Consider the following 18,916-nt stretch of genomic DNA (forward strand, 5'->3'; position numbering starts at 1 on the left):
TCCGTCCCTGTTTCAAAAGGGTCACATCTGTCACTAGAGCCTGAGCCAGTCCACAGAACACAAAACAGTACAACTGTTTGAAGAGCTGAACACTGCGAAACTGTTTTTTCTAGGGTACTGAGTCTGTAGAAAGACTGAATAAAATATAAAGGAGACAGGCCTGCAAGAGCAAGACAGGACAACAGAGTTTGAACCAGACAAGGCAAGTTGGCTGGCCAATAAGTTACTGCATATCACTAGGAAGGAGGTATCATTTCAGTGAAACGCCTTAAGTTAACACCTTATGGCATCCTAGAACATTACCTGCATTTGTATCACAGTAGTGTTTTGATGATTGAAAAAAATAAAAAGGTCCCACTGGACAAAGCAAGAATCAAGTCTTCCACCAATGAAACCACAATGTCAGTGGATAAGACGGACCAGGAGCAAGAGCAAAATGACTGACCACAACTCAAGACAGCAAGTCAGCGGGATCCCTGGCACTAGAGGCCAAGATCTGATTCCTGCTATGCAGCTTCCCTTTCAGTAAATCCGCATTCCTTTTTGGCGCCAAATCTACCGAGTATGTCTCCTTCAAACTGAGGAATGAATCGTATTTTCATAAGTCACCCACCATATTTGTTTCTCTTCTCTGTCTTCCATCCTCAGTTTAGCTTCCTAGTATCCATAGCAGATAATTTTCAATTACTGTCTTTACACCCTTCTTCCACGTTCTCTCAACTTGTGGCCATTTTGCTTTCACATCTTTTATCATGTTTTTTGCTTCACTCAATAGCTATGACACATCTGTGTTGCCTGTTAGATGTGAACCACTGCCAAAGACTTAGTGTGGCAGCACTAATTGGCATGCAGCATATGAGCAAATACCCTCAAAGGGTTTACCACAGACTTGAAAACTACACCACAGTGCAACACATATGACTCTTCTTCAGTTGCATGATCATACACCGAAGATTTCAAACTTTCCTTAATCCATTTGTCATCTCTAGACTAACTGCCTTGAAGTGCAACATGACCCTAACTGCAGTTAAGAACAGCTCAAACATGAACTGCTCCTTTCCCTGCAATGGGGCACTTCCTTGAAAACTCTTACCATTAGAAAGTTTGGATGCCAACAATTCCAGGAAATTTACCATTACTCAGAGAGTTTCTAGCTATTCATTACAAGTTCAATTTTCAGTGGTGCTGACCTACTGCTTCTTCAGTTGATACAAGGAAAAAAAAAAAAACAAAACTAAATCCCAAATCTCAAGAAAATCCCTATCGTTTAATCTCAACAAATATATTTTGCCAATACTTACTAATATTAAGCAATTTAAGAAAGCTTAATGGTGTGCTATTTATTACCTTATTTCATATGAATACTTAGTTACACAATTCAAGAGCCAGCCACGTATTATATATTACAAAACATGCCATACTTGTAATCACTTTTCTATCACACAGATGTGCAATTAGAAGTATTTTTAACAGCTATTTACAACACAGCAACTGCTATGTACTTCACTAGGTAAGTATGGTGTCCAACAAACTGTAAGATCTACTACAAAATATGAAAACAAGATAAATTAGAATATTAATAGTATATTAATAGACTATTCCATTTTGAAAGTTATATGCAGAAGACATTATCCACTCATAAAACTCTATGCTGTTATAATTTAACAAAAAGCAAGTCCCTGCTGTGTTCTTAGCTAACACTAATGGGATGAAATTAAGAAATAGGAAAAGCAGGATATTTTTCATAATGTTGAGGTATACCATGCTATTGAACCTCCAAAATAAGTTATAAAAATTCTACTGCTTGACAAGTCTAAAACTGGAATGAAATGATATTAAAATAAAGATCCTCCGTCAGTTCTCATACCACTAACTAAAACGAGGACTTATATCACACAATTGTGGTATAAATGGGCACAGAACCAAAGCAGCTGCTATGCCAGCCTCTGGATGCACAACTACATATGCATTTTGCACAAACACTATTATGAGTGCCCAAAATTCAGGTAATTCCATGCACACTTGACTGCTGTTCATGTTCAAGAGCATCAGAGCATCAAGTGCGCAGATTTATTTTACTATATAATATGTAGATAACTGGTTGTGCATCCTTGAACTCATTTTTAGGACTTACTCACTACGTTCTATATTTCCAGCTTCTACAATTCTTGTTCTAGCTCACAGCAAATCTGAAACTTAGAATTCCCAGTTATCTACATGTTATATAGTACAATAAATCTGCACACTTGATGCTCTGATTCAGGAAAACAATTGGGCAGGTACCTAACTTCAAGCTCATGAATACCTCCTGTTGCCTATAAAGAGGTTTAAGCACATGCATTAGCACTTTGCTGAGAGAGGTCATTTCCTGAAAGGAATATATATATATACACTTGGGATTTACTTACGTAAATACGATTTTACCCACACACACTCCACCTAGAACACAGCCATCCAATAATTAGTATGTAAAGCACGTGCACGTACCTAGATGCGGAAGCACTTATGCATTCTTTTTAAAAAAATAAACAAATAACAAACAACTTGGTCTGACTAGAGGCATGGCTTAAATTAAATACCAAGCTTCTTCCTTAAGATTGAATGAATTAACGTTATTAGCCAGAAAACAACTGCAGTATAATGCCCCACTGAAGCCTAAGGCAACATTTCGGGAGAGTTTTCTTAAAAATTCAGGCCTGATAAGAGATGTTAATGAGTTCAGAGAAGTAAATATAGCTCTTTAAATAATAAATGACAACTTGTCTATAGCAGTAAGTTTCTCAGCACATTTACAAACCTTTTGCTTGTGAACTAGAAAGTAGCTTTCATTTAGCTGAACTTTAGCTCTCAAGAACAATCACTATCCTAACATGCCAACAAAAAGAGTGCAAATACACAAGGGGAGAGCCAATGAAACACTTGTTAAGGCCTCACAAGGAAACCACACAAACACCTTATTAAATAAGTTTAATTAACTGGCTCTTTTCTAAATCATACTGTGCACAGCAATGCTGAGAGGCAAATTCCTTGCTCAGAAGCTTTGCTTTACTTCTCTGCGGGAAACTAATATTTTTTCCTCTTTTATTTTCAAAGAACATGGCCCAGAACCTCGCGGCAGCTGCTGCTGGTGGTGGCTAGCTCTGGTACCGCTACTGACTTTTTTTTTTTACAGCATGGTTTAGTCAACACTAACCCAGGTTCCAGCAGAGAGAAATGGCTTAACGAGGTCTGGTTGTTTATAACCTCTCGCTGTAGCACTTTCTCCCACCTTTAAGAAGTGTAACCTACAGGTCTCTCTCTTATAAAAGAGTTTTCACATAGAAAAAGTCCACATCCTGGTGCCTCACTCTATTAATTCTAACACAAATGCTTATTTTAGAAGATTTGTGGCTGTCAAAGCAGTGTGGTGGGAGAGATGCCCTGCTCTAGAAGACAGACAAGATCCGCTTTACAAGTCTGAATCTCCTGCAGTCTCTGAAGGTGAGCAGGAGGCTAATATAATTCTCACCTCCAGACTGCAGCAATCAAAACAGAATCCCATATTTTAGATTCCTCACATCAGCACTTTTACAGCATGTTGAGTCACTGGGATGTCCATTAATTTTAATGTACTATATTAAAATGACTGGCATTGAGCAAGCCATGCACTTTTCTGCCAGGCACTTTGTTTTCCCTACCAATCTGGGAAAAGTCCCTTTACGAATTGCCACTGATTTGGCCTTTGCTTCACTCTTGAGGTACTTCTGTGTATCTCATGGCTGCCTCTACAATCAACTACCCTGCAAAAGAGGTTGGCAGGACTGGACTGAAACAAACTAAACAGTGAAGAGTCTTTTATTAGTAATCTTCTTATTTCAGTCAAGCAGCACCAATAACAGCAACAGGATAAAAAGCAAAACGATTTTCTGTTGTTAGGGATGACAACAACAGAATTACAAAGGGCTTAGAAGTTTCCCTCCCCCAGAAGAGGAAGGGGGTGGCTGTTTTTATAAAATTACATCCACAATTACCATGGTCTGAGCAAGAACTGGGAAGTGTGGAGACATGACAGTCACCTACAATTCTGTGCAAATAAACCCTGTTTGGATCATGCACACGCCACAATTCCCATTCCTGCATCACTTCAGAGAAGATTTGCCTTTGCCAGAGGTGCTCCGTGATCCCAGAAGCTCAGCGATGGAAAGACCATCGGACCACTCAAGCGACCTCTCTGCTGACACAAACCTTTTCCTCACCGCAGCAAGATCACAAGCAGCGTGCCCAGTGCGGGTAACAGGCTTTCTGCCCGTTCTCTAAAGCTATTATTGCACAACTCCAACATCAGCTAAAGCAGGTTATTCCACAACCTTAACGCTGCTGCTGTATTACTAGTGCATCTTATAATTTTCTCACCCCTCCACAAACTCTGTTCCAAACCGGGACACTCTCTCCCATAGAGAAGATCCCAGTATTACAATGCAATAACTAACAATATTATTTGCAAATACATCTTCAGGCAAAAGGAAAGGAAACTTTCCCTGTTTTCTCGTATCACTCAAAAGCAAACTTGCAAGGTTTCTTAACGCACATGAGAGGAAAAATTGGGGGGGGGGGGGGATTTCGGGATTTTAAAACGGCAGTAACAGAAAGAGGACTTAAAGAAAAAGGGACAAAGGGGAAAGGAGGAAGAAGAAGTAATTTCGTTCACATGCTGCTACGGTGGAAAACATGAAGCTCGCTTAGGAAGGAGCTTCAGTCAGTGCCTGGGTGGCTGCAAAGCAGCCGGGGCAGTCCGTGGATCAACTGGTGCCTCTTACTTTCGGCCCCAGCAGGGCCCGGGGAGGCTCCCCCCCGCGCGGCGCCGCCGGCGACAAGTGCCTGCCGCTTACCTCTGCAGAGCAGGGCTCCGAGGAGCAGGCTGACAGCCGGGCAGCGGGGCCCGCCGCCGCGGCCAGCCCCCGCCATGCCGAGCCCACGGCCGCACGTCCCGGGCGCCGCTCCGGGAGGCTCCGTCGACGCCGCCCGCGCCATGGCCGAGCCTCACGCGCGCACCTCCGCGCGGGGCGGCAGCCCGCTCAGCGCCGAGGCGGGCTCCTCTCCATGCCGGCTCGGCCCCGCGCGGGTCCGGGCCCCCTTCGCCTCACCTCGCCCCCCGCCTGCCCTGCCCTAACGCCGGCGGGAGCGGGAGCGGGCCGGGGGGGCAGCGCCCATGGCGGGCCGGCGGCGGCGCGGGGCTGACAGGAGCGCCGCCAGCGCCACCGCGCTCCCCGGGCTAAAACTTTTCCAGCGGGCGAGCGGAGGGCGGGGAAGGTCCCAGAGCCGGGGGGAGCCGCAGGGGCTGGGTCTGCCCGCGGCCGCCGCTCGCGCGGCCGCGCTTCCCGTGCCTTTATCTCGGGGCCGCCGGCAAAGGCGCGCAGAGACTTTTCTCTGAGGTGGTTGGGGAGGGGGGGGAGTGAAGCAAAACCCCATCACCCGGCGGAGGCGGTAACCTGTGGGATGAACTAGGACGTGCTCCAATCAGGGGGAAAACCCACACGGACACCCGCACAGGCACCCGCGGCCGGCCCTGCCCCTCGCCCGGCGTCCTTCCCCCCCCCCCCCGCCCCGCGGCGGCCGTTGGTCTCGCGCTGGCGGCCGTTGGAGCTCGCAGCGCGGCGGGGGGGGGGGGGGAGTGGGGAGCAGCCCCCACCTAGCGGCCGCCCTCAGCGAGGGAGGGGGGGGGTGGCCCTGAGGGGGAGCCGCCCCTCAGGCACCGGCTGTGAGGAGCCCGCCGCGGGGGCGAAGCGGAGAGCAGGTCCTCGTCTCACTCATTCGCCTCGTGCGGAGCGCCCCCCCCCCTTCCCCCCCCCGGAAGAATAAGGCCGACGAGGTGAGGCTCCCCCCAACCCCGTCAAGGCACCGAGGTGGTGGAGGAGAAAGGCGGCTGCCGGGCCCTAATGGCGGGGGAGGGGAGAGTCGGTGCGGTTTGGCCAGGTTGGGGCGAGGCGCAGAGGTGAGGAGGGGGCGTTTGCGTGAAGGGCCTGGCCTTGCGGCGTAGAGAAAGCTCACGCAGAAACGAGCGCGACCATCGCTACCTCAGCTCTTCAGCCTTGCTTTTCCCCAAGGGTTGGTATAAAGCAACGTATAGTTAAAATAACAAACAAAAAGAAGAGAGCCTCAACAAAACAGGACACTCCATTGCACGTACAGGCCTCACGCAGGAGAGGGGGTGAGGAACACGTAGTACGTTTTAATCATGTTGCTTAAGGCGTTACAGCCTCTAAGCTGGTAGGATTGACCCACCTGGATTTTGCCCATTTCCAGCCCAGTCATTGCTTCCTCCTCCTTTCATCTCTTTTCCTTCTTTCTGTAGGAATCTGCAGTTCCTTCTTCCAAACATAATTCTCAGGCCATCTTTTTATTCCTACTCATTTAATTTGATGCTCTCATTTGGGAGCCCTGGATAACTTTGGCTGGTATCTCATTCTCCTCCTTCTGGCCAAAAAGAGCAAACATGCATAACCCAACACTTAACATACTTCTAATAATTTTTGCTGGAGCTGTGGCATAAAGTAGGCAAGGTGTATTTTACTCAGTGAGCAGTACTGAGCACAAAAAAAAAATCACTTGAACACAGAGTAAAGCCCACTGCTCCCTAACAAAACATTGCCTGAAAGTAGTGACTTCGCTTGCAGCCTGCTGCTTTTATCCTGAGAAGTGAGGCCCTGACCCTTCAGGCAAATACTCACAGCCCGGCCCTTTTTGCTGGCTAATTGACTAAATCGGTGAGATTCTAACCATCTGCAGCCAGGCACTGAAACAGGAGTCAGTGCTTTTCATTAGGTATCTTCCTAAGTAAAATGAGTAAAACTTATTTTGACTGATACTAAAGAACCTATTGTTTATGTGGGGCATTATTCCCAGTCTAATAAGCCAGGTCAGAAAAGACTACCTTAAAATATAGAGTCCTGATGAGGAACTGAAGATAATTTTGTCTGTAGTATGTTTTGTATTGTCATGGTTTACGTGATTTTATTGTCAATAGCAGCTAATTTAAATTTGGAAAAAGCAAAAAGAGTATACCATATGGATGCAATTCTAAGATAATTTTCCTTCATAAGACTGTTTTTCTCAGTGAAAAACTCATTCAAAAATGTGTAACAGCATTTGTCTCTTCTACTGTGATTATGAATTCTGCTAGACACTACAGATACTTGTTAGATGAGCTTACATTTAAAAATCCTGCAGCCAACAGTAGAGTGCAGGAGCTAACAAACATTTATGCCCCGTCTGCACTTGGATTTGTAGATAATGTGTGTATAGATTCATCTGATTTGTAAGTTAAAGCAGGTACAATTGGAGAAATGGTATTGCTTACCAAGGGACCAAAAAACATTGTATTGTTATTCATAAACTATGAACATTTATCATCTTTTCTTTGAATAGTGAAGAAAATTTCAATTTAATGTAGATTAGCGGGAACAAGAGATTGTTTGGAAATACTGACAAGAAGGGTATGTCCTATTGTCAAATCCAAATTGCATGTTATTTGCATAAAATAAGATGCTCAGAAGAAGGTTTGGGATATTATGTGTTGAATCCATTGGCAGAAACTTTCATGGATAAGAAACAGAAGTTGGATAACACAGTGATAAACATGATATAATAATCTGAACAGAATAGATTTTGCTATCAGCTATCTTTATGCCTTTGCAATTTGATTTCTTGCAGTGGATGCAGCTGGATGCAATTTTTTAGGTACCAGAATTTTCAATAGAAGCTATGCCTAAGGTGAGTTGTTTAGACTGGCATTTTCAAAGGAACCTAACAGGGTTAGATACACGAGTCATACTCAAATTCAAAGAAACTAGCTTAATATATTCATTAATGCATTTATAATGAAAATAGGAGATGCTATGAAGAATTTAAAACAATAGTATATTTAATAGCAAACACAAAAATAGAGGAAGGGTGTATCCAAAGGCAAGCGAAAAGGAATCTGGAAAGGAAACCTGAAAAAGGAAAATGTGATATTAAGATGCAAAAATATGGAAAATGCCATGGCCAAACTTTCATACTGTTCAAATTCTGCCTGTAAATATGTAAGCAAAGGTGTTCTATATATGTTAAGTTATATCTAATCCTAAAATTTGATTTTTATGATATTTTATTGATCCAGAGTGATTTTATCTGTTTAAAGTTAGCATTTTATTCATGTTGATTATTACGTTACTCCTCAAATTATCCTATTGAAGTCAAGTAGGTTAGTTTGCAGACGCTATATTACATGAATGGTTGTTAGTTTAGTCCTAAGAGATCAGTTCTGTTATCGCTGAAGTTTAATCTCAAGAGTCTAGGCTTTGCCTTGTCAAAGGGTTACTAATGTGTGTGAGGAGAAATGGTTACTTTTTTTTTTCGGTGAATTTTACCATTAACCTTAGCTTAGACTTCAGCACATCGTAGTAAGGTTGTATCAAGGTGTTTGTTCCGAATGCAAGGAATGGTGAATAGTATTTAACTTAATTTTACATAGATTTTGTCATAATTTTGTTCTTTTTCACTTGTAATAAATATTTTATCAACAGAAACTTTTAATACAGTTACATAACTTGGTTTATATGAGGGGTTTTCAAGAGTTTATATCTCAAATTTTGATGTCTTTACGGGCTCTTATATGTGTGACTTAGAACAAGCACAACTGAAATTTTCAGTCTTACATGCAGTGTATTTCTTGCAGTAAATGTAAGGAAATGTGGAATGTTATCAGAAACAACTAGAGGGTGACAGGGGGCTAAGTTCGGCTTCTTAGGGTCACTCAGCCTCCTAACATTTTTGAAAGGAGCCTGCAATATACTTTGGGCTGGAAGTGCAACCTACCTCAAGGTCTGTCACAACCTCCGCTTCAGATTTTGGGAAAAACAATCTTGAGGTCATGTGCCAATTTACTGACCGAAAGCTGAAAAATTAAAGCAGCAAAAAAACCCCATCAATCAAAGCACATACTGCTGTGTGCAGATAGCAACTGGTAGGGGAACTCTCCAGCCTGTATGTAGACTGGGCCGCTCTCTTTTGAACAATTTGTATTTTACAGGTGTGCCTACTGCAGAAGGTGCACCTTCTAGAGAGGTGAGAATTTCTATATGGCAAACACACCTCACCAGCATTTCTTAGGTGAAAACATGGTCTTATACTTCGAGGAGCTGCATCTAAAACAGGTGATTGAATGTTACAATAGGCATTTACAGCTATCCAATTTCCTATTCTTTTATTGGATAAGAAAAAAGCTATAGTGTTGTCTTATATTGAGCATGGAGATGTATATCATTCACCATAAAATGGAAAATGCTTGAAGTGCAAGATTTTACACATTTTTCTTAATGTGAAAATGTGTTTATTTTAAGGGAAAAAATGGACAAGTTTTGTGCAACGTAGACTTTCTGTAACAAAAGAAAATAAAAAACGTACCAACCAGACCAAAGATTGGAGTGGAAGCAAAAGTATGTCAGAAGGAATAATCTGATAGGACTTTAGAGGGCAGACAAGGTTGTCTACCTGGACTTCAGCAAGGCTTTTGACACTCTCTCCCATCTCATCCTCATAGGGAAACTCAGAAAGTGTGGGCTGGATGAGTGGACAGTAGGTGGATGGAGAACTGGCTGGATGGCCGAGCTCCGAGGGTTGTGGTTAGTGGCGCAGAGTCAAGTTGGAGGCCTGTAGCTAGCGGTGTCCCCCAGGGGTAGGTCCTGGGTCCAGTCTTGTTCAATGTATTCATCAGTGACCTGGAGGAAGGGATAGAGTGCACTCTCAGCAAGTTTGCTGAGGATACAGAACTGGGGGGAGCGGCTGACACACCAGAAGGCTGTGCTGCCATTCAGAGGGACCTGGACAGGCTGGAGAGCTGGGCGGAGAGGAACCTCACGAAGTTCAACAAAGGCAAGTGCAGGGTCCTGCACCTGGGGAGGAAGAACCCCATGCAGCAGGACAGGCTGGGGGTTGACCTGCTGGAAAGCAGCTCTGCAGAGAAGGACCGGGGAGTGCTGGTGGACAAGCAGTGAAGCATGAGGCAGCAATGTGCCCTTGTGGCCAAGAAGGCCAGTGGTATCCTGGGTTGCATTAGGCAGAGTGTTGCCAGCAGGTGGAGGGAGGTGATCCTGCGCCTCTCCTCAGCCCTGGGGAGGCCTCCCCTGGAGTACTGTGTCCAGTTCTGGGCTCCCCAGTGCAAGAGAGACATGGCACTCCTGGAGAGAGTCCAGCAGAGGGCGACAAAGATGATGCGGGGACTGGAGCATCTCTCCTCTGAAGGAAGGCTGAGGGAGCTGGGCCTGTTTAGCCTGCAGAAGAGGAGACTGAGAGGCGATCTGATCAATGTGTACGAGTGTCTGAAGGGGGGCCCCCGTCGAGAGGATGGGGCCAGCCTCTTCTCCGTGGTGCCAAGTGAGAGGACAAGGGGCAACGGGCAGAAACTGAAACACAGACAGTTCCATCTGAACATGAGGAAAAACTTCTTTCCTGGGAGGGTGACAGAGCACTGGCGCAGGCTGCCCAGAGAGGTGGTGGAGTCTCCTTCGCTGGACATATTCAAAACCCGCCTGGATGTGATCCTGGGCAACGTGCTCTAGAGGACCCTGTTTGAGCAGGGGGGTTGGACTAGGTGATCTCCAGAGGTCCCTTCCAACCTCAACTATTCTGTGATTCTGGGATTCTGATATTGGGGTTGTGGTGCTGCCAGCAATTTAACGCTCATGACATAAGCAAGTATAATAGACATTGCAGCCTGTAATCTTGATTTTAATCAGTCTATAATGAAAGGTAGTCTTTGACTACTACTATGCAATATACCCCAGAAATGTATATCGTCCTTGATACATGGGACTATTTTTGGATATCATCATTTAACAGCGACTATGTCTACTACTCGAAGGCCCATTTAACTTGTTCTCTGTTTTTACTTGCCATGTATTACTGTCCTTGTCACTATATCATACAAATGACTCTGCCTTTCAGTGTGACCTTAAACAAGTCACCTACTCTATTCCTCAATGTCCATATATGTATAATGGGATAACGACACCAAATAGCTCTGTAAAGTGCATGGGGATGTAGAGGAAAAAGGTGATGGATATATTCTAGCATTCTTTAAAATTAATAGGACTAAGTGAAATAGTTTTCTTATTTAGTGTATGCCTCTCTTTCTGCTCACATATTGTCTGTAATTTATTCGTAATTGTTCTTTTCCTAACTCTTTTGATTTAATTTAAATTTAGCCTTTCTTTTTAAATCCTTGGAATTTGATCAGGGCCTGTTCACTGCAAGTGTCCATACTGAAAGTGCATTCTGTGTTGCTCCACGTGTGCAAGGTTCCAACAGGTCAAGGGAGGGGCGTGAGCCCCAAACTCTACCAGTGATCTGAGGCCATGTTAAGGAATAGAGTGGAAGAATGTTCAGGATTCAGTTTTATCCCATCCTTGTACCTGGATATGTTATCATCCCTCTTCTTTCTTCCATGCTTTGATTTGCAGTTGGGCATATTGCCATTTAAGGTGATTGTATTATACTTCAGCATCAGCATTTCTCCTTGAAAAAGAGATGTAATCTCTTAGAGTTGTTCCTTTGCACTACATGCAGACAGCCTTACCTAAGACATAAGCTTTAGAAAAGTTGTGCTATTAGCTAGAGGCAGAGTTTAATTTTCTGCACTTGTATAATAAAATTACTCAGTGTTTATGTAAAAGCTTTTCCAAAGTGTTCAATAATCAAAGTTTTTGAGCAGTTGTATCTTTTTCTCAAAGTCCTAAGAATCTTTATTGTAAGAATAGCTGTACAGAGTGACACCAAAGGTTCACCTAGCTTCACCTCTAAAGATTTGAGTCTCTAGGATTTCCTGAGCCAGCGATTGTGTCATTGTCTTTCACGACACTTGATGGATTTCATTCCTCTGAATTTTTCTAATTGTTTTGAACCTGTCCATATTTTTAGCATCCACAAATCCTGTATCGATACTGGAAGCAAATACCACTGGTTTTATATGTAAATAATGGTTCTGTGCGACTTTATTTTTGGATGACAAACTTGTGGTAACTCAGAAGGGTCAATTTTTCATGATCTCCATACTTCCAATAAATACTCAAATTACCGGTAGCATTTGGAACTATTAGCTTTCAGGAACATATCATGCAAATATAACTTGATCATTTGTGAAAAGCAAAAGTAAGCAGAACTTGAACAGAGCTATGACTTATTATTTGTTTTCATGTTGCAAACACTTGCTGAAATCTCTGACAGCATTTTTTTCAGCTGTAACACCTGTTTCTTTCCTTATTTCTTTGTTTTTTCCAAGCAGTATAGCTTACTATAACCTGAGACTGCAAACTCTTGGGAAGAACTGTTCTTTTTTATAAAGCTGAGCACTCGCTAAAACAGTGGGGTTCTGGACTAATTATGATTTCTGAATTCTATTGCAATAGGAGTCCGTAACCAGTAATGCCTATGTCTTATATAGTGTTTTTCATGTGTATATCTTGTAGCAGTCACATATATGAGTGGCATTTGGAACAACTCATCCACAAGTGTTTCTGATCCCTCTTATTGCTTCCATTACATTTATATACATAAAATACAACAAATCAAGATATCTTGAGAAGCTTCAAATAGATATATCAGAAACAGCTCCCTATTTAGTGTATTTTCTGCAATGTGAATTGATTTTCTTAATACAGATGTACTAACTTAGGATATAAACATTGTCAGATATAACTCATATGAAGGATGTTTTTTCCACTTTACTGCAGCATGTTTTGTTTTACTTGGAGTTTAGTCTTTGAAACACTCGAGCACATCTGTTGCAGGTTGCATTTTTGAAAAAGGATAGCTACCTCAAAGGCTGTGTCCAGGATAAATTGCTAATCCAGGTGAACCCCTTGACACTTAGCCTTATTTCAACCGTTACTTTAAACACGTGGTAACAATTATTAGACTTTAAAGCTGTATTAGATGTACCAGGTCTGTTGTGACTGTACATGTGAATAGTTATATTAATACTGTATTCTCTGACAGTGATAACAGAAGTGACAGCCTCTGAGCAGGGGTTAAGATAAACATCTTTCATCATTTCTTTAAAAGAACTTATTTGCCTATTAAGGCTAGTTTAAGCTCAAAGTAATGAGTGAGTTTTGTTCTAAGGTTTTGGATGAAAGGGGAGTTTTCCAGCTGGGCACTGGCAGAGCTGAATGCGGGTGAGTGCCTTTGCAGTGTGAGCAGTGCCCCCTGGTGCATCAGTCAGGGCTGCCTGCATCATGCTAGAGGGAAAAACCAGGGCACAAGGTAGGCTTGTTTTTTTTTCCCAATGCATCTGGTACTCAAAAGTAATATGAAAACACCAAGTTTCATTAATGCGGCACATGGATAAACAGTATTCGGCTCATTCTGTGATCATGATGGATTATTTGGTCATAACAAGCATATTATCCTTGCTTAATGAATGGAACATGCCATTTCTTCCTAGCCATTGTCAGTCTTTGATGCAGTACGATTAGCAGAGGTTCTCATGTAATTACCTAGCATAATAGGACCTGAAATGCTGAAATTCAATCTTTCATATAACTACTGCTTTTCAGCAGTCCTTTAGGCTAATGAGGATAATGTTCTAACCTAATGCATATTATTTATAAAGAAAACGTAGCAAAACAAATACAGATTTACAGGAGTGTAGTACTTCAAATTGCTTTAGGAACTGTTTTGATTACTGTGACCAATAACTGTGGTAAATTGGTAAAGCTGCAATTAAATATTACTTGTTAAGAATTAATAATAATCTAGCCAGAAGTAGGAACTTTAATGTAGTACCTCTATCTCCCCCTTTTCCCAATCAAAAGAAGCAAGGTGACACCAAATAGATTTGTAATGACATTTTAGATACAGCTGTCTTTTTAATAAGAAGAATTCTGATTCCTGCCTGTGTTGGGGTAGATTTTATTTTAAAACAGAAAACTTCCTTTAAGTGCATAAATCATATCATAAAAATAACCATTTATTGAACTAAGCCATTTATTAGGACTATCTCCAGAAAACTAAAAGCTTTCAAAACTCACTTCGTTATACATTGTTCTATTCAGGCTCTGTTATACATTGACAGTGAATCATGTAGGACCCATGGAACAGGCTACAAAGTTCTTACACTAGGGCATTCCAGTTCTATGCAGAAACATTGAAAACACCTGGTATGACGCTCATGTTTCAGGGTGAGGTACTAGATAACCTGCAGAGATCGCTTTCAATATAAACTATTTTCTGATTCTGTCTCATAATTTATGTGACACTGAAATTGCCAAGTTACTTTAGAAGGACTTCTTTTAATGTGAAGGAAAGGAACAGGGTTTTTTTTTTCAGTCATGATTGTCCGTGCTGAGCTCTCAGTAAATTTGTCTCAAAGAACATCGGAGCAGAAACAGAACAAATCTAGTTTGTTCTTTACAAGTGTCACCAATCCCATAGAAATCATTGGTATTGAGAGTAGGAGGTTAAAGTAAGAGAAGTACTTAACCCAAGAAGCTTTAGAGAAGCAGGTCATTGGATCAATGGACTACAGTCAGCCCTGAACGTTTCTTTCGGAAACCATCATCGCTGTCACCATCAGGAGACTTTTAACTAAAAATGAAAGGTAGCATGATTCTGCAGATGAGCCACAAACTATTTATTATGTATCCATTAAATATTTGTGGTCTGAAGATTACAGTTGGGCAGTCTCTGGCATCCACAGAGATAGGATGTACGCTTCATAACATCCCCTGAGATCAATAGGAACTTACAAGGGAGTGTGTAAACCTGCCTACACTTCCCTCCTTAGTAGCAAATACATCAGACTTTGTGGTAACAAAGAGCAACTCCATTTCCTGAAGTGATGTGTTTTATGTAGACTGAGCAGATCAAGGCAGAAGCCACCCACATAACTCTTCTGTCAGCTCTCACTGCTTTTTTGACTGTCTTTGCTGACAGGAGTTAGTAGAAAAGACACCTAAAGGTGCCCAAAGAGAAATAGATCCAACATCTAGCTCTGTGGCTGATCTTTGATGTTCTAGGCTGCATCATTCAGCAAGTTCTAAGACTTCCAACTGATAATTTAATAAGGCCTGTGTGCCAAGCAGACATAGCTGTTTAACCTTTGAATATCTTAGATAAATCGCAGTATCAGAATAGCAGGACTTTTTTCCATAGTAACAAAAAAATTTGGCACTTTGGGCTTAGAAGTGTCATTCCACTGGCTCACACATTTAGTGTCAGAAATAGTCAGATTGTGTGTGAAGTCATTTTTCTCTGCTGATACAAAAAGCATTATAAAGACTCATTGGTGAGCTTTTTAAAGCTTCCTTGATTTCTCTATTTTCTCAAAGTTCTGTTAGACTTAAGACTGACATAATGGTTCATATGTCAGGAATGTTTTTTTCCCCCACTCTTCACAAGGTAGGAATTGCCTACGTTCCCACAGCTGTGTACAAGCAACATGTACTGAGCTAAATTAAAGGTGCTCAGTGAGATAGCTTTACATTTTGCCTACGTTGTCACCAAAAGTAGCTACAGAGTAAGTACAGCTAAAATATTGTTTGCAGTAGAGCTGATCAAAAGGCAAAAATAATGAAAGATAATGTAAAGGTAAATCAGGGATTTCATTAATCTCTCCATGTTGCAAGGCCAAAGAGATACTGAATATAATTGCAAGGCAGCAGTTTTAAAATTGCCCTTATGAACAGAAGCAATGTCTGTGGAACTCCGTACCACAGGCATCTTTGGAGGAAGAAATACATAGCATTAAAAAAAGATGGGAGACTTATATAGAGAACATTCAAAGTTACAATAGCAGTATTTACACAAGTCTCCACATTTCAGAAATTTTATAAAACCTCACCCATCGGAATATTAGCTAACTTTTAACCAAAATAAGTAAGGAACTCATATTTGTTGGCAAATTGTCTTGTGAGCATATACAGCAGTTCCTCGTGCCTTACTTGAAGCAAATGCAAGACACTAAATCGGAGGAACCTCTGAGTCAATGAGGTATTCTGACGTGTAGGTTCATAATAACTGAACAAACATTTAATTAAAAATAACCAAGAAAAGATAATTCCCTGGCTTTTAATTGCTAATTTCATTTGCAAATACAACATTTAATTGAATCAGTAGTCAGCAACTCCATTAATCCAAACCCTTTGCTGCAGCTGCTTCTAAGAGGGTTAAACCTGTGAGAGCTTTTGCTACTCTTACCTGATTTTATTCTGGGGCTTAATTCAAAACTACACATGATAGCATGCTAGAATACTTTGATATTATTGTCAATGCAATAGAAACATAATTATCTTTTGTTATTAAATCATTATACTGCATTGGCACCTAGAGGTTGACATATCCTGTTTGTGCTAGGTGTGGTGCAGAGCTATGTTAAAAAGGTCTTTAGGCCCAAAAGCTTGCAATCAGCAGCATAAGACTTGGATGAAACTTCTCTGCAGTTTTCTGCTGTGAAGGCATATGTTGTACTTTCAAACGCTCAGCCAGTGCTCTGATTTCAAATATCACCTGTGTTTTCTTGTCCAAAACAGAATCACTTTCATCTAGAGGAAGCAAAAACAATTGCACACTTGTAACCTGTAAATAGGTAAAATGTCCATTTTTTTTGTGCAAGACTTGGTTCTCTCTGTCGTGTGTGAATGTTCTTCTCTTTCTCCTAGGAAGGCAGCAGTCTTCATCCTTCTCCCTGACCTGGACTTTAGTTTGTCTGAGTGACAGTTGTCTACGTTGTAGGAAGTAATAGGTTTTCCTTATCTGATAAGATAATGTGGATACTCTGTTGTGAAGCTTGCAGATACTATTGCAGTGGGGGCTTATAAATTTCAGGTGAAGAAACAGTAGGAAGAACTCATGATTGCCTTTAGTCTTCTTCCAGTTGCATTCCTCAGCCTTTGCAATTGTCAGCATTGGACAGTCATTTCTAAACACTGCACAGCCATTATTTGAAGTCCACAATTTAGTTGTGTTATGATGTAAGAGTTTTATTTAATGCAGATTGAATCTGAAGTGCTAGGAATATCAGAACTGTGTTTCAGTGAATAAACTGAATGTATTTGATGTTAACAGAAAACAAAAGAAAAAATCCGCTACTTAAGTGATTGGTATGTGGTTTGACCATTTAGATAGCTGCTTAATGTTAATAATGCCAATCCCATAAAATACCCATGTGAGAGAAAGTAAATTTTATTTGCTTTATTTTATGATATTGAAAAGTGTCTATACCTTTTAAGATATTCCGACTGGGGTTAATTTTACCTACCGTGCCTTACTAAGAAGCTTAATGGCAATGCGAAGTGAGAAGCTATTCAGACTCAATGGTAGTTAAGTACTTTCTTCTAGGTCAGGCTTTTAATTGGCTCTAACTGTGGAAAAAAGGGTGGAGGACTATAAAAAGAGGGAAGAATTTCTGTGCATTGATTGAATGTCCAGAGCAATATTTTAAAGTGGAAAAGAAAAACCGTGGATTCGCACTGGAAATACTAATAGATGGTGAAGTTTCAGTAGGGAAACAAGTTCCACGGTTGCATACAAGCTGTTTGAATAAAGGAGAGACTCTAAGTCTGCAACAAGTGGCATTTGTTCATGGGAGGAAGTTCCTGACAGTTTTCTGGAATTTAAGACCCATCAAATTACTGTTTTATCTAAGGCAAAACATTCTTGGTCAAAGTGTGCCTTTGGTATGTCTCCATCAAATGTTATTAATGCGTACAGTACTAAGCCTGTGAAATCCTGAAGCACGCAGTAGGTGCTGAACATGGCTGGCTCTGGACAGAGACGGAGGCGGCAGCCGTCTCCATTAAGATTGCTGGAGGTGCAGCAACTGGCCCAGCCACCTGCTCAGAATGTGCCTTACAGCTACTGTGACCACAGATTGGAAGCTCAGGCTTGGTGAATGGTGGGAGCTGGTTCCAGGGAAGTGAGCAGAAGGGTTGGCTTCTCCTTCAGCTGCAGCAGTCACTCTGTGCTCTCCTCAAGTTCTGCAGAACAGCAAGTCTGACACCCCGTGGCTTCGTCTCCCACCGTATTTCTGTCCTGTCCTCCACTGCTTTCCTCTGCCTCTTTTCTTCCTTGCTACGTGTCCCTCCTGCTTCTCTTACTCTGGTGTTCAGAGGTCCCCTGCTATAATGATTCAGCTCACATAAGCAGCAGAAAAAATGTGGTAAAGACAAGGCAAATACTTCCCTGCTTGGCTGACAAGCTGAACCAGTTCAGTGAATACTGCAGAAAAGCACCAGAGCCAGTGCAAGGGTGACATGGCTGTGAGTATGCAGATGAGGCAGAAGCAGAGAAGAAGAAACAGGTCTGTCCCTTTCAGTGACAGCAAATAGTTAGATTTCCTCAGCTGTACTGTGAAACCATACCCCTAAGGCCCAGGAAAAGGTCAAAAGAATCCTTTCTTAGGCTATTATAATGAACTAATATAACCATTAAGGGAGTAGATTAGGATGTTAATTGTCAATTTTTTTCTTAGTTCCAGTTCTTTTTCTAATTTCCGAATTAAGTGGGAGGAGTACTTTTATCAATCCTGGTTGGATTCAGAAAGGTAACTGAAAGAAGAGAAGTTTCCTCTGAGGAAGGATCTTTTTACTGTGCGTTCCACGTGCTTGTTCACTTCTCTTTTGATCATGTGAATGTTTTACTTCAACTTTCATAAACAAACATTTGCCTTAGATAATATAAAGAAGTCTTCAAGTATTATGAAAGCACATTCCAACACTACAGAGCACTGTGAATGGTCACGTTTACAAGGTCAAGCATTCTCACCAAAAGACCAAAGAGGCATATTTTATTTAAACAGAGAAACAAAGGGTGAAAGGGCTCAGACCATTGAAAAGGCTATTGTCTCTCTTTCAAGGGACTGCGGAGTTTAGTTTATGAAACAGACATCAGATCAGACCAAGAT

The 18,916-nt window shown here is 41.8% G+C and overlaps 1 protein-coding gene across 1 annotated transcript in view; it reads right to left on the minus strand.

Annotated features, from left to right (window-relative positions):
* TMEM132C (transmembrane protein 132C) overlaps window positions 1-5,269 on the minus strand; it is a 224,707-nt gene extending 219,438 nt beyond the window's left edge. Inside the window, exon 1 of the mRNA XM_068911183.1 lies at window positions 4,869-5,269. Within this exon, the coding sequence (XP_068767284.1) occupies window positions 4,869-5,010 (142 nt within the window). The 5' untranslated portion in view covers window positions 5,011-5,269. The remainder of the gene's footprint in view (window positions 1-4,868) is intronic.
* Between the last annotated feature and the right edge of the window lie 13,647 nt (window positions 5,270-18,916).

The sequence above is a fragment of the Struthio camelus genome, chromosome 17 (assembly GCF_040807025.1).
Source record: "Struthio camelus isolate bStrCam1 chromosome 17, bStrCam1.hap1, whole genome shotgun sequence".
In the NCBI taxonomy this organism is placed as follows: domain Eukaryota; kingdom Metazoa; phylum Chordata; class Aves; order Struthioniformes; family Struthionidae; genus Struthio; species Struthio camelus.